General features: G+C 38.0%; 1 protein-coding gene across 18 annotated transcripts in view; it reads right to left on the bottom strand.

Annotated features, from left to right (window-relative positions):
- Positions 1–16,967, bottom strand: part of nrxn3a (neurexin 3a) — a 333,072-nt gene that overhangs the window by 77,003 nt on the left and 239,102 nt on the right. For all 18 annotated transcript variants that reach the window (XR_005005354.1, XR_005005355.1, XR_005005356.1 and 15 more), the window contains one exon: positions 11,903–12,084. Coding sequence is in view for 14 of the 18 variants with exons in the window: in XM_036541921.1 (XP_036397814.1) it covers positions 11,903–12,084 (182 nt within the window). In the remaining 4 variants the exon portion in view is untranslated. The remainder of the gene's footprint in view (positions 1–11,902; positions 12,085–16,967) is intronic.

Here is a 16,967-nt window from a genome sequence, read left to right as displayed (position 1 = left end):
CTACCCCTGAAACTTTAATTGCATTAAATATATTGTCTGTAAAGGGAGCCATGTACAACAATGTATTACTGACTGTTTCACACCTGACTTGTAAAAAATAGTCAAATGAAATCATTGTATGCTTCCCATACATTGTGAAAAACACCATCAATAACATCTTGCTCTCCTACACAGCATGAAACCGAATGCACAGCTTACAATGTATGGCTTTTACACTGGTTGTTCAACTGTGTAAACAACCACAATAAGTCTTCTTAAAACGTCATGCACAAGTACACACACGCCCATGAAACAATGCCCATCTGACACGGTACACGTAACAGCTCATCAGGAAGATAGATTTCGGCAGTGCACATGCACTGTTGATTCCACCAAACTCATTTCATTTCCTCGATCTTCCACTGTTCAGCTGTACGGAATGCGATTTCAATTATCTCAAAGTTGTCCTTTTTACAAATTAAAGCAGGGAACATCGCACAGACAATGGTATTCATTGTGCCTGCTACATAAAAAGCCTGTCTGATTGCAGGTTAATACTATGTGTGAAAGTTGTAAGCTTTAGACGCATTGTGAAAATACTAAAAGAAGAATGTTGAGCTGTTAGCTTGTTCATTAGAAAAAGAAACAAAGGAATTCATTTAATACTTTATGAAAATAATGTTTCTTGATGTTTGGAAATCTATTTTTCTACCTATGAATAATGTGCATTGAAAAAAGAACAATAATGCATATAAATTATATTGTGCCATTCATTTTATGTATTATACCACCATTTTAAACACGGTACTGCCTATATTTGAAATATTACACAAAAAGAATTGCTTAAAGGATTTTTCAGAAAGACTACATTGTAAATTCTTAAGTGGGCTTGGGAAGGTTTTTTTTTTTACTCTATTTGGGTGGTGTGGATTCACCAAAACGATGGGGAATCTTCTGGAACCCTGTGGGACACATCACTCTGGTGAAGATAAGCCATACATCATACAAATATATCCCCAGGATGTATTTATTCCACTCAAGCTAATTGTGTCTTTCTAATTCATTTTAAAAATAGGACAAAAAGTCTATCTTCAATAGGAGGAACAACTGTACAACTTTGTTTACTTAGTTTCAGGAGAACATAACTTAACATAAATTAAATGAACACCATAGATGCAAATAGGCCCAGAGGACACCAGCTGTCCTAACCTTCGATAATCGATGATCACTATGAAAAAACTGACAGCTGATGAAATTTTTTGATGAATACATGTATGCATTAAAGTACTCACCACAGATCAAGGGCACATCAAAGCTGTTCTAAGGGATAACACAGCATCAAATGTCATGTTTTTAGAAAAGTCACCTGATTTATGGGATCACAGGGGGATTAGCATCCGGCATATATACCATGCAAACCACCAAACAGAGGAGGTCAAATTAATGAGTAACTCAGCAATAACCTCTGTCTGACAAGTCTTTACTTTCTGAGAGAAAAATGCCTAAATCCTGTGAGTACGGCCCTAAAATTTGACTGAACCTGGCTGTAGCTGTACTGCTGTCATGGCAGCGGCTGACCTAAGGTGAATATCATAACTCATAACTGTCTTGAGCTGTCAATTGAGAATATCTTGTCTTTATTATGTTTCTAAGACTTATCGGCTGCCGTTGTCAGTGGCACTGCTTGCACACATGCTATCCATCCGAAGAATGCCACAGCAGGGTTTTCCACTGCAGTGTTTATGTACAAACAACACATGCAGCCCCTCCACATTGGGCCTGGTGACAGGCGTGTGCTAGGACTTCTCTGTCTGACTCTTTGGATTGCTGCACAAACACATCGCCACCATGTCATTTCTCCATGGAATGGCTCTTCCATACTCCCAAGTTTTCTAAATGCAGCTGTTTTGTACTGCAAATATTACAGAAAATGACAACCCTCTGCTATTTAAATATCACACCCCCCCCCCCCCCGAATACAGAGTTGGGTGATTAAACAATTTACATAATCAAGCCCAGACTTTCACAAGAGGAGCAGAGGGTTGGCACAAGGCAAACACAGTCACCTGCACGCACGCACATCCATTTTGGTTGGGAAAGGTCAGATGATGACTGTGTGGGTGGTACAGGCTGCATTTCCAATCAAAACAGCCTTCACTACATATTGCCTCAAAACACAGACTCATTACATGTGATTTCAATTTTGGGTTGAAGTAATAAAAATAGAAATCAATGTAATTCATGAGATCATAAACAAACGAGCATTTTCAAACCTTGATGAAACCAGATCATTTAAACAAAAACAAAGATCACCTCTGTTGCTAAAAAACACCACATTCTCCTGTGATTGAATTTTTGGCTTAAGCCAGGTGAATTGCAATGATGTCATGCATATTTCTCTCTACAGGATTCTCTACAGTCGTTTACTGGTTTTGCCTCATGCATTAATTTGCTCCATTAAACTAAATGTTCTTGTTTCAGTGTTCAATGAGCAACAGGTGGAATTAATGAAAACCTGCAGGACCTGCTGGCGTTGTAGGAACCTCACTACCTATCGATGAGACAAATGATAAAGTATGCACATGCATAGAGGTATGAAATGACAACTGTACTTTTTTGTTTATGTATAGCATTGTCACTGCAAATGATTCATTTTTTTTACTATCAACATTTTTGACAATATATCACTTTTGGTAAAATGCATCACTTAGATATTGTGAAACATGCAATCATCATTTTGTCATAAATCATTTGACATTTTGATATATTTTCATGCTATTTTGCTGATGGATAAATTCTTCCTGGCATTCTGATTTGAGTGCGTCTATGAGTGTGTGTTTTCTAAATTATCAATGAATTTTTGAAACAGAGCTTTCACAAAGCACTTTATTTTTTCAAGATAATCTCGGGCTGGTCTCAAGGGTTGGAAAATAAATGAGCTCCATTAAAAAGCTCAATGAATTCTTGCTGGGTTTACATTTACTCAGCACGAATGGCCCAGTAGGATTATGGGGGTACTTATCTGGATTAGGTCAAAGTGTGAACAAGTTTCAGGCTGCCCATGTATCCAGCGGGGACATTACTGATTCTGTGCAGTCACGGATGTAAATGAAGGCACTGAGTGACCTGGTCTCTGTGTAGGCCTTTGCATATGGCTTACAGCACACATGGACACACTACAGGGAACCAATACTAATTCTACATGCCCTCGGTCTCTTATACAGGGCATGGGTGCCCTACAGGTGTTTGGAGCACTTCTGCCAGCAGAAGTTTTTTGTTTATTAAGGTACTGGCACACAGACTCAATGTGTCCCTAATTATATTTTGGCATATTGGCATATTTTCTTCACAGTACACCAACCCAACTAAAGAGACGCAAGAGAGGTGACACTCCATTAGAGAAGGAGGGCAGCAAAGCAGTTTTGCATCTACTGAGAGTCTTAATGTTTTCAGTTAGGTCTCAGAAAGCAGTGTGTTGTTGGTAACTGATATGGAAATTTAAAATTACAGATGGAAAATAAAAAAAAAACACATTAAATGACACAGCAATAAAACAAAATGCAATAACAATATAAGATTAAAAATCTATCTGTATCTACAGTAGATACAAGTTAAATGACAGTTGTTTAGTATTTATATTTATTATTGTTATATATGTATTATAATAATATTATATATTTATTTATAACTATATTATTATATGTTATTTATATTTATATTATTTATGTATATAGCTATTTGTGGATATAGCTAACTAGGTACAGAACAATGCTTTTACATGTGTCACCCTTTTCTTAACTTTTTTTATTCCACTGTTCTTTGTAAACAAATAAACAAAAAACCTGTATTTCTGTCATCCACAGAGGCTTACAGAGAATAGACTGAACAAATATTTCATCTGTGCCCAACATATATATAATTACAAATAAGTAACTTGCATGTCATAGGCACTCAAACGTAGTTTCTAGAAAAAGAAAATGTCTTCCTGATACAACTTATATTGCCAGCTAAACAGCTCACTTGTTTACATTTTAGTTGTCCTCCATGTGGGGAAAAACGAGCAACTAAAAAAAAAAAAAATAGAACAAACAAAAAGCTAATGCAGAACCGATTTCTCCAATCAGCCAATAGTTAGACTGCTGTGTGTAGCTGTGGGAATCTGAAAGCTATACTTCCTTGAATTTCCACGCCAGAATTTCCTTCCCAGTTTAGACATCACAGACATCTCTTGGGTCGGCTTGTTTTACTCCCTCTGAAGAGATGAAATGGGCATTTACTTTGGCTGCTTCACATTCCCATTATTGGACCAGGTATCTGTCTAGCTAGCTGGCAAGGAAGCAAGCAATGATATCAGAATTGACTATTTATTCAGCTGCCAATATTCGTTGGGCAGTGAAGCACGCCACCCAATGTCAAGACTGAGGAGCGGATGGCAACTGAATTAGGAAATATAAGACAACTAATGCACTCAAACAAAGCACAACCACCTGCTATTGGTGTTTTTTGTGGTTTTCTGATGTTTGTCAGTGTTCAGGCTCTTTTGTTAGATATTGGCAATATGTAATTCTTCATGGCATAAATGAAATTTTAAAGAATGGACGATAATCTTTGCTGAATGTGAGGAGAATAATACCTATCGGCCCATGTGGCTCACCAGGGGTGTTCATTAATGCAAGGTGCAAGCACCCTCCAATGCAAGCTAGTTATGACTAACGCAACTAGCAAGCACTTGGAATTGGAATTGGCCAGTAGAAATAGGGAAGAGTATTCGAGTGCAATCAGAACTGAAACGCCCCATGCTGACAATTTCTGCACAGCAAGAATAGAGAGAAAGAAAGAAAGAAAGAAAAAACAGAACAGGCATGAGGTCAGTGTAGCTGAGGTCACAGTTCTACTAAGTGGAACTGGAAAGGCATACTTTCCAAAGAGTATCTATTGTGGAAAGGGTATCTATTTTTATTTGACCCCACAAAAAGTGGACTTTAACTATTGATCGAAGTAATTAATGTTCAACCCCATCTTCTCCATTTAATCTTGTTAATGGTGATAGAGGTTAACAAAGTGATTCTTAATGTGCCGCTTTGCTTGTGTACCTTTATAGCTTCTATCAAGGGACACGAGCAGACCAGAAATAACAATCAAAGAACTGGGTTAACTCATTAAAAGTTTATCTCCTTGTCTCCCTCTCATTCTCTCCACTAACCATGACACAGTAGGCTTTGAAATGTCTTTTGAGGGAAACGTAAGGGAGATTCATACAACGCCTGCATACCTTTAATGGAATTGTATGGGGATTGCAAACTTCTGACCCAGCAAATGTCTGGAAATGCTGTCTGAAAAGTAGTTGTAAATGTGTCAATGTCAAAAGATTCCCTTAATACATACGGAACTATTTTTGACCATAAAGCATCATTTGTCATGAGGCTGTTTGTGAACATTAGTTCTGTTTTCATTGATAATAGCTGTAAACATTGTGATTTTCTGCAAGTGCTCCATCTTAGTCTATTTTTATGCCTTTTCCCTTCATGCAGCCCTATGTTAGAATCACCAATTGGATATGCTACAACCACTGTACCCATGCAGGAGTGCTAGATTCTTTTTAAAAATTAGTTTAATGTTCTGATCTACCAAACATTGAAGTTGGTTTTCTCTCAAAATGTGCTTTTGGTGGCCAGTACAGGGGAGGTTTTTTGCAACTGGCTCATGTCTTTCATAATATCTGAAAGTGAGCTAAAAGAGCTAAAAGAAAGTGGAAGTATGCTGTCCAGCCAAGGTAGTATAAAAGTTACGAAAAGCCACAGTAAATATAGCCTTTTGTATCCTTTAGTAATTGCAGCTTTTGTTCTTAATTATGGTTTGATTTTTGAAACCAAAAGTTACAGCAATGATTTTATTTAAAGATAAATCAATATTATTAAATAAGTCATTATTTTTAACACTGCGTTCAGATCTCACAGTTTAAAAAGTCATTCTAGTTTATGTTATCTCTGCAACTTTGTGGCTTTTTCAGATATAAGAATTCTGTTTTATGCTGTATCTATAGTTATTTTGCATTTCTGTATTGCATCTCCGTCTTGTCCTCTTTAAGGTGCTCTGTAGCAATCCCTCTTGTACAAGAACTTATTTCTTTAGTAAGGAGTTAAATGATGAAGTTCTCGGAATGTGACAGGTTCCTATATTTGTCCATATTTCTGGAAGACTTCCAAGAGGAACCTTGAGGGAACTTTACTATTATAAATTGGTGAAACATACTGGTGAAGAGGAAGATATTTTAATTGACAAGACTGAGGAGGAGTGCATATTATACACCTTAAAGTGTCCTTGACTGGCACCTATTCATCATTCACCTGAATTCAGCTCAGATGATGAGAAGTGGACAATACTAGTCAAAACAATAGCTCCACTTGCTTTTTATTCATTTGAGAATATGTGGTTAGTAAAGCCCTAAGAACAAGATAGTAGTGAAAGCGTAAGGTACTAGAATTTTTGAATGTACATCTAAGTCATGAGTGAGCTTTGTGTAAGAAAAAGCACTGTCAGCTGTAAGTTAACTTAATAAGTCATATGGGTGAGTCAATAAGTGTTATGTTCCAGATTTTATTTTTTCACTTTACACCTCAGGGGTTGTGTACTGGGGGGAAACTGTGAAGCCTTTCTTAAATTCCTCACACTGAATTAAAGTGGTGAAGGCTGCTCCTGGCATGTTGATGCAACAATGGAAGGTTTGCAAAATTGAAAATCAACAGGCGACATGTAGTTATGGTCCCAAATGATTAAAAGGGATCAACAATATTGATTTTCTGTACACTCAGATCCTTCTCTCTTATAGGATTTCAGTCAACAACTTATGTGGCAAAGAATGCCAGTGCCTGAACAATTTATCTTTTTTGTCTGCAGTCAATATGTGGAAAGTAACCTGTTAATTACTCTGAATTCACTCAGATTGGCCCTAATTACTGTTCATGGCAAGATTAATCCATTAATAAACTGTAGCCCAAAGATGTCACACTAAACATTAACTGCATATGACTGACAGCACTCATGAAAAAGATAAAAAAAACACCTTAAAGAGCTACTTTGATGCCAAAATGGAAACTTTTCTCCACCGTCCCTGTAAATGCAGAACTCACTGAGCTCTGAGAGCAGTAGCAATTTGTAGATACATTTAGTTTGTACCCTAATTATGCATTCATTTCATGCTGTGTGGCAGTAGGAGTGAATGCATTTGCTGTTAATGACTAGAAAGCATTTTCCAACAAATATGGAACTCAGTTGGTGTGTGGAGCCCTGCTCATAGATTACAGGGAAAAAAGAGAAAATTAAAAATACATTTAACTGTCTTCCTCTGAAAGTTTTCCAATTAGAGTGCAAGTTAAAACACAGAGTCATTTAAATGAATCTGCTGAGCTGTTAAATTTAACTGAACAGTGGGTTATCTTCTCTCCTCAAAGGAAGATCCCACCATTTTTTTTTACTGTGGAATGGAGTCAGGCATCATGCGAGAGGAGCCTTGGCATCTGCTTCCACAAGCAGATGGCACGCTTTGGCACTCAGGGCCCAGTTTAACAGCGGCTCCAGATATGTGAAGACTCCTCAACAGCGGAAACACTTAAAATCAGCCTGGGGAATCATGGCAGCACTTCATACAACAGTGATTTGACCTTTGCCTAAGAAAATTCCCTCTTTAGCTTCCTACGATTTTGAAGTGCCACAGCTATTAAGTCTTTTTGCCTCTGATTAATGGGGTAAAAAAAAAAAAACTTAGGTATGTGATCCTTGACTGGATTCTTCAATTGGAAATTCCTCATTAGAATTTTAAGCTTCAGCCCGTAGGTGACACAGCTACTTATCTGGAATGATATTCATTTCTGAAGACCAGACTTGTTTTCTTTTTCACAGCTGGGAGTTATTCTGGTGAATAAGGGTGGCCGGTACAATTATCATGCCATTCTTGTAGCATATTTTTATGTCATACTCATTTATTACATAGTCCTGTTTTTCGCACATTTCCTGATTCTGCATTGTCTGTTCAGTGTTTGATGCGTAAACTCAATAATCGAGATTGCCATTTTAGAAGTGGCGCGTTTGAAGGGCATAAGAGCTGACATTTCCTCTGTTCTGGGACTGTGTCCAACACGGTATTCCACTGTGGAGCCCCTGAGTCTCGCTCAGAAAGGTTAAAGGATGGACGTTTAGTGGGGAAATGGCATGTTCTGCATGAACCCAGGGGGGAGAGACTGTGAACTTGCTAATATTACAAGCCCAGGGGAAGTAAGCAGCAATCTGGACTGTCACCTTTTCTTTGTTATTCTGAATATCAGCTTGTCAGAGTGTTTCAGAGGACAAAAAGGTTGGGATGTCCTACAGTCTGATTTAAAGGTACCAGAGTTATGTGGTAACACATAATAATGTGTTGATAATAACAGAACTACATCATATATAACTATTACTATCACTACAGGAGCTGTTATTACAAGAAGAACCTCTACTACTATTGCATGATTATCAGTGCTTACATACATAATTATGTGTAATACTTCTCCCTGTGGTGGTTGTACTCAACATTTAAAAACGGTCTTGACATATGATAAAACACTAAGGTCACTGAATTTTCTCATACTCAAACACTTATATTGTTCCAAAACATTGATAATAAGTCATTAATTAACTAGGTCCCACTTGCTATGATCCTTTCCTTCCATAAAAGGACATATCATTTGCACAGCTTTACATTTAGGCATACTATTTAAAATATCAGCAAATTTATGTTTTTGATGCACAAAAAAGACTGCAAGCGCAATGTTCTGTAGTAATCACAAACAAAAAGCATTAACAAGTTACTTGGTAGTAACAAAAATGCTAGAGTTGTGTGTAGTCGTTTTACACCATATTTCATCACAACTCCAGTGATGATGATTATGCTATTTATAAATAATAGGCCCCATTTACATTATATAAAACTTAAAAGGGGTCACCCCAAAGGGGGATTTTTACAGAGAGCAAGGGAATGGAGAATATATGGTCCTCCGATTACAGCTTAGTATTCATGTTTGGCTCAATTCCCTTCCCTCAGTTTTCCAGATTTGGGTCCATTTGGCTGCAGCCCATCTCTGTCCACAACTATAAAGGAAGAGGGGGGAGCTGTTGAAATGTCATTGGTCTCACTGCCCATCTCTGCGCTGAAGAGCTCCCTGTAGATTGGGTTTAAGAGCTACAATAAAAGTGGTGGGCAGATGGAAACGCAGGAAAAGATCTTGGGGGAATTGCTCTCCAAAAGGAGGAACTAGTTGATCTATCTACTCATTAAACCACAAGGTCACTAATTTGTGAACAAATCCAATTAATCAACAGATGAGATGGAAGCCCTTCACTTGGATACAAAAAAATGCCCTTCTCTGTACTGTATAAGCAATCATTTAAATATACAGCTGCCACCGACTTAATTAAGCAACTCAAATGTTCTATTCTTATTGGTGAAATAGATCTAACATCATGCATATGATTATCCAGACAAACTGTAAACGGGATATAGCTGCTGTATCTACATAGTTACAGTAACAAGAAAACACTGGAAAAAAACTGTAAAGCTCAATAATTGTCCATCCAATGGCTATCAATGGACATAAAATCCACGAGGACACCAAACGTTTGGTGGGTTTTCATTTAAATCTACCATAACTGCACCTTAGGGCTCCTTCGCTCCTGGCAACAAAAGACAGAAATGTGTTTTCGTGTTGTACCCCCTCATATTCTATTTATAAAACACAGACCCCCTGCTGAAAACATAGCCTAAAAATGTCTTCTTTTGTCTCCTGAAGCAGCAGGTTAATTACTCAGCCAGTGCTTATTATAGGCATGTTGAATTATTCATTAGATGACCACTTCCTCTCATAAACACAAAGTCTAATTTTGGTTCCTTGATTGTCTGAATATTAGTGGAGGTGGTAGCCAGTGTGTCACTACACGCGACCCAGCAAATCCCATTATTCTGGTTATTTTCATGTAGAAATACACCTTCACAAAAAACATTACATGGTACATTAAGATTCCATGTAGAAAAATTACAACAAGTTTTGCTCTGATTGGATTCATATAGCGTGCATTTTTGTGGTGTACTGTATGCTGCACATTTTTTTGGGTAACTCTTGAATCTATATGGAGGCTGTGGCAGCGCCTTTCTTTTGACATCTCAGAAACAGCCCAGGAAGATGAAACATTGAAACAATATGGCTTCCCCTGGGAATTCCGCTGGAAACATCAAAATTCACAAGTTAATTATTGAAAAGCACAGATGAGGGGAGAGAAAACACGAGTTCACATGTGCGCGAGCGAGGTTGCCCCCGAGCAATTTCGTGTTCAGAGTAAATGTGTTCTTGAGGGCACAGACGCAGCGGAGCAAATGTTAAACGACGTTTACGTTTTTGTTGACACATCTCGCCCGCACGTATGCACACACTGAGGAGACTCACCAGGAAGCTCCTGCAGGCTCCGATTCCCCCAACAGGGAGCCTGAGCTTGAGACAGCTGAAGGATGTAATTGGAAAACAGCGTGAGGGCCAGAGAGGGCAGACAAAATGTGCATCTCCGGTTCACAAAGGCGCATCTCACCGTGCTCATTTTCGTATGAAAAACAACAACCTAGCTGACACAGTCGTATCCCTCAAGAGGTTATCTTTCTAACCTGCTCTTATGCTCCGCAGACATGACACATTTAAGTGATGCATTTGCATATGAGCAAAGTGAACTGTTGCACTTTGAAAGCTGCACTTAAAATAATGAAACATCTCATGTTGTGCTTGTTTGAAAAACTCAACATGTGCTTTAGTTTTTCTGCACTGCTCAACATCCTTCAGGATTGACACATTACACAATTTGTAATCACTTTTATTACCAGACTAATATATATATATATTTTTGAAGCATATGATCTATCGTGCACCATCTTCGACAAAATTACATGGCCCCCAACCAAGGCAAATCCTCCTTTATTAAAGCTTTTGCATTGTGTGTCCATGCAGCTTGTAGCAGAATCGTATACCAGCAAGTGCTTTCAGGCTGGGTTTGTTGATTAGTCCATGAAGTGTTATGGATTCTGCAATGTGGTAGAAATCAAGCAAAACTAGGTGAGTTTCAGCAGGATCATGTCACAGGACCATGTGACAGGCCATATGGCAACAGCAGGGGGGGAGTGTAGAAAACATCTTTGAATATAATGCAATGCAATATATAAATATATTTTTTATAAATATTTATTTTTTCACACAAAAATATCCCTCATGTTGAAGTCCTGTTACATGAACTGGAAGTACTGGCCAGCTTCTTTACAATAACCATCGGCAGAATGTGTTCTACAGGGATAACCATCAATGAAATATATTTATTATAAACTATCATGACTATGGACATTAACGGAGTGATAGAAAATACTCCAGTCAGCTCACCTGCACCCTTGCCATTTTGAAGGTACGCAGATAGCTAGTTGGCCTGGTTGTGGACAAATATCAAGCTAGCTAATCAGACCAGTATTTATTTCAACTCTGTTTCATTTCATGTCAATGGTACAAAATCAAACAACTCTAGCTAACAAACTCATAATCCAGTGGAAGATTTGTAGGTACTGTGCCTTGCAATATGCAAGCCCTTTCATGCAGACTGTATGATGAGACTGACTTACCTGTTTCTGACTGACTCTAGTCTGCATCCAAAAACAGTGGGAGATAGTAAAAAATAGTAATGGTTGGGCTACAAGACCAAAAATCGTCTGCTTAAAGTTTTTTAAAAAAACTTTAAGTAGCAAACTTTGGAAGTGGTAGATGTTCACATATATAATGTTTGAAGTCTCATTGCTCAGACTTGAACACAAAGCACCATGACGATTAGTCTGAATGCCCTCCTGAGATCAGGAGAGAGAGGTTGTACTCACAATGTGGAGCATGAGATAGTCTCCCAGGCCGGCAGCACTGTCGATGCGGACCAGTATTCCATCCTTGAGAGATGTGCTGAAGCCCACGGTCAGGCGGTCAGTCCGTGTGCTTGGCCGGTCATTGGCAGGCCAGGTGTAGGTTATGAGCCCTCCCCCTTTGCCAAAGATGAATGTTGTTCCGGCTGAGGAGAAAGTAAACAGAGACGGGGGTGTGAGGAAATGCTCTACCAGAATAAGCATTTCTCTGTCAAAATTTGCTGAGGTTTACAGAAGAATTAGTCAGCCAATGCTAATCCCTTGCCAGGCAGCCTTCTCCAAATCAGCTGATTCTAGTGAGCAGTACATATGAGCAGTGAATGTAATGACACGTTTTAGTATTAAGCGTTCCTAAAGTGATAATGTGATCATAAATCGACATGCCATAATCATACAAATCAGTGAGAAATAGAAACCTTCACTTTGCAGCAGCTGACTCCAAAAGTGAATTGAAATGGCTTATGTTTTAGGACACAACTAGCAGATCCTAAGCAAAAGGAAATAAAGGAGGTACTATGAGGAAATCATGAACGCCTAATTTCAACCTAACCAGGTAAAAAAACTCAACATGGCTTGTTATTAGGAATGGCTAAACGTCCTTAGGGTAAATGTCTCCCCAAATCTGCTTCCGTTAACCAGTGCTTTGATTGTTCTAGCTGGACCACTCTGTTACACAAATGTCCACCTACCACAGCACGATTGACGGTTACGAGCAGATACAAATACAGAAGAAACTCAAATGAGAGGAAGCAATAGAATAATAATGTTTTTATTGTTGGCTTCACTTAAATGCATGACCCCTCCTGAACTGACTTCACATCATGCATTGAATATTATAATACTTAAAATGGCTGTACGATTCAACTATTTTTATACTTCCAAGGAAACAACAATTACTCCTAGTTAGGCTCATAACCCCTCAAACCATTTTGAGAAATTAAGTTTTGTTCCCAGCCATAGATCGAAGAACACTGGACACTATTGTGTGCTTCCATTACATATTTCAGTGATATGTGATGCTAATATTATTGAACAAACAACAGTAATCATATACTAACAAGCGTACTGAATACATACATATTATTTCAAAATTCTCCTAAGTTTGGTTAATTGGGGCAAAGACTTTGAAAATGACCCTGGCATTTAATTTTTTTTTCCTCAGCTCTGTGGTTGCACCTTGGTGCAGTCGTGTCCTGAGGTTTAACATGAATAATGCTCACGCCTGGGTCAGAGAAGTCATAATTCTTCAGGTGATAGTCTCTGCGGAGCTCCATAGGAAATGTTGTGACCTATACAAGTTAAATATAACACCTTCCAGGGAATAACAATAAAGAATCTGATAAATGATTTTTACAGTCCTCATGTATTATACATGAAACGGCATTCAAAGAACAAAGGTGGAATAAAAAAAAATCGAGAACATTCACAGAATACAATTTGACAAGTGCAGTCTGAGAAAAGAGCTGCAACTACATGTATAGACCAAGACCACGTGAAAAACATTGCAATATGTGGCTCAGTTGTCTTGAATAGCATTATAATCATGTTTGTTAGCTATTGGCAACATCAAATCCAAATCTTACTGTCCCAATTGTTGATGTGACACCAAAAACTGTAATGGTGGTGGTTTTTACAATGCAAATTAGTCTCTAAATATACTCTGAATGGTGACAGCCACCCTTACATTAGAAATTTGTCAATTATAGTTCAAAAAATGAAGGTAAAAAATGAAAGATTAAGGTCTGAGGTACAATGCAAATTTATATATGTATAATTGTTCACTGTTATGTTCCTGAACAACTACCTCAGCCTAGAAACATCAAGCTGGGAGACAGCTGGCTTTATGGCATCCTAGAGTCCTTAGTGAAGTGGAACATCTGGCCATTAGAAGCTTCATGCTCTCTCTCTCTCTCTCTCACACACACACACACACACACACACACACACACACACACACACACACTGAGCTTCAGAACACCCCTATCCCACTGCAGCAATAGTTGCAAGATCAAAAAGTGCTCCTACATAAAACATATTATTTCTGCTAATACCATGCTTTTAAATGGGCCACTCTCTTTTTCTCTTTGCCTGTCTGTCTCTCAATTAGTAATTTACAGGGATAATGACCAAAACAGCTACATGTAATGCGTAAATACTGCACTTACTTTCACAGACTGTGAAATTGAGAGAAAATCAAGGTGATGCTGAAGGTTTTTTCATGTGAGTAACCACACACATTCCAGGAAAAAAACAAAACAATAAAAAACAAAAAAGGTGGGCAAAAAAGTGCCCTATAGCTTCTCTATCCCTTTGCTTCTATTGTGGGGTTTGGTTACAGTCAAGTTCTTAATAATTAACACAATCGTTACCCAATTAATTAATGAAGAACCTGATGTCCATGAAAATCCCAGGCAGGTTGTTAAATGTCATAGGGTGCAATGAAAGTGTAGTGGTAGAGCTTACTCACAAATATTTCCTTCTACTACAAAGTGAGGACTAAAGATCACAGTTTCAAAGAAAACAACAAAGCAGTTAAAGAGGCTTCTGGCCCAAAGGCCTGAAAATCCCTCGTATATTGTTGTTTAATATTTACTATGATGCTTCTTGGCTTGAAAGAGACAGAACTGGCTGGTTGTGAAATGACATTTGGCTACATCCTGCTAAGAGCGCTGAGCTCCAGCACACTGCCCTACAGAATGCCATGCTGAGATTGGCACATGCTCAAGGGTTACAGCAACACAGGACGTGATAAGCTACGAAGAACTCTTCCGCTGGAAGCTAATTATCACATTTAATAGATTTGTGAACAACACTTCCTTCACAACTTGTCCAAAAATACATTCGGAGGCCTGACACTGACCTGTCAAGATGATGCAGACTTGACACCTTGATTCAATTTCTTCACAAGTAAAAACATTCAATGAACAAATGAACAAGCAAAAATGTACAGGGTATTTTAACTAACAAGCTTGGGAGAAAATATTTTATAGTTTAGCAATGAAGATTAGAATTATGTCACAAGTTTGTTTATTTTTTTGTATCCTGAAATGGTTGCTTCAATACCCAGAGGATGTGCAATGGGCTGGCTTTCTCACCACTTCAATGAAAGTAAACACTTTATTTGAATTCTCTGGCATGACATCAAGGTGTTTTAACATGCCTCTGTTCCAAAAGATAAATAATGATGGGCAGGCTTTTAAAGTAAGCTTAAAAGCTTAAATGCACCATTTCTCTTTACATATTGTGGAGCCATGTGTATATTTTCATAATGCACTCTGGATAAATGCATCAGCGACTAATGCAATTGAACATTTTAAGAAAAGAAAATGGTCTCCACGGTACACCAGAGACAGTTACTTCTCAAAGCTCCAAAAACGTTCCTCTAATGAATTATCTTCCAAGGCTTGAAACAAAGCTCCTAATGTCCTAATGTGATTCTTAACCCTGACAGGTATTCATATGAGGCAAACCAGCCAGCATCTGGCAAAAAAGAATTTATACAACAGCTGCCTCCAAAAGCATCCATAGGATTAATGAATTGGGTTTGAATGAATAGCATTTCCAAGTATAAAAAGCAGCATTCAATTTAAGTCAGATTTGAGAAGTGAGCAGTCAGTGGTATGCAGTGGTAAAATTGGGTACACAAAGGCCACCACAAAATCTATCCCTAGAGAAAATATTCCTTATATGGAGACCAACTTATTTGCATCAGACTACCATATTTTTCCATTCTTTGGTAAAGACCCTAATACCTGCCCAATATTATACTGCCAATTATGGGGGACTCCACTGACTTCAGAAAAAAGATTTCATATGCTGTCTCTTATCTTAAAAACAGGATGGTCCAAATATATAAACAAACCTGGTAAATCAGAAGCCAAAACATGTCCTCAAAGTGTCTACACCGCCCAGTGACAAACTCTTTACAGCTGCCTCCCTCAAGGGAATAGAAGTTTTGGCACATTTTTGAAGATGCAGGTCTAATAAGATTTGCGGTGTTCTGATGCAAAGAAAAAGGGTCTACCGGGATTTGCAGAGCAATGGATTCTCAATCAATCTGTGTACAGTTTACCCATAACTTTCATCACGCCTAGATTATTTCAGCATTTTGCTTGTTCACAGCTTCAAAATCACCCCGAATGACACTTTTAAAGCCAACTGTGGTACTCTTTAGAGGAAAAAAGAAACCAGCACATACAAATCGCTCTACATATTCTCTAATTTCATTCACTTCATTTCATTAAATGTCATGAGCATGAAAACAAACTGTATAAAATCTTAAGAAGTATCTTCAAAGGTTTAAAAAGATATATACTACTACTATACCACGGCATAGGACAATATTGCTTTGTGGGTATTTTAATGTATTTGTATGCTGTATAAACAAAGGAAGTTTGGATATTTTCACATAACTGCACTTGTAGATTTTTCAATCATTACAACACATCTACATAGTCATTCTACAGCATAATATGACTTAAAACATATTGAGCTGAATCAAATACACCAAGGAGGACTTTCAAGGTCAGTCTAAAGACAGTGGATAAAAAAATGTGTCTGTAAGAACAGTGGTAGTTTCTTTTATATTTCTTTTATAATATTACATATGTGGAGAAGTGCTCCAGTGAGAAACTGTGATCAGAACTCACACTGTGTCCTGTATGTGCTTTTTTCACCACCCAGAACCTCAACCTCAGTAACATCAGAGCTCATAAATATTTAACCAGAGGCCTGATATGACTGGTAATGTACTAAATAACATATGCCAAAGATGTCTCGCCTCACACACATGACAGGGGAAAGCATACCAGTGTGTGGGAAGTCATATCTAAATAAATAAAGGAATAGATGAAATAAATCCAAGAAAAGCTCCAAACTTCTCAAACCTAGAAATTAAAAAGCCCGCCAGCAGCGCTGCAGTTGGTGTGAGTGCAGTTGAGCCATCGACTTGTGTTCGTGTTAATTTTATTGATAAATGGTAGAGGTGAAGTGTCAATAACATACGGCAGGGTTTGATCGTGTTTGAAAG

The sequence above is a fragment of the Megalops cyprinoides genome, chromosome 12 (assembly GCF_013368585.1).
Source record: "Megalops cyprinoides isolate fMegCyp1 chromosome 12, fMegCyp1.pri, whole genome shotgun sequence".
Lineage (NCBI taxonomy): Eukaryota > Metazoa > Chordata > Actinopteri > Elopiformes > Megalopidae > Megalops > Megalops cyprinoides.
This window is presented reverse-complemented; position numbering and strand designations above follow the sequence as displayed.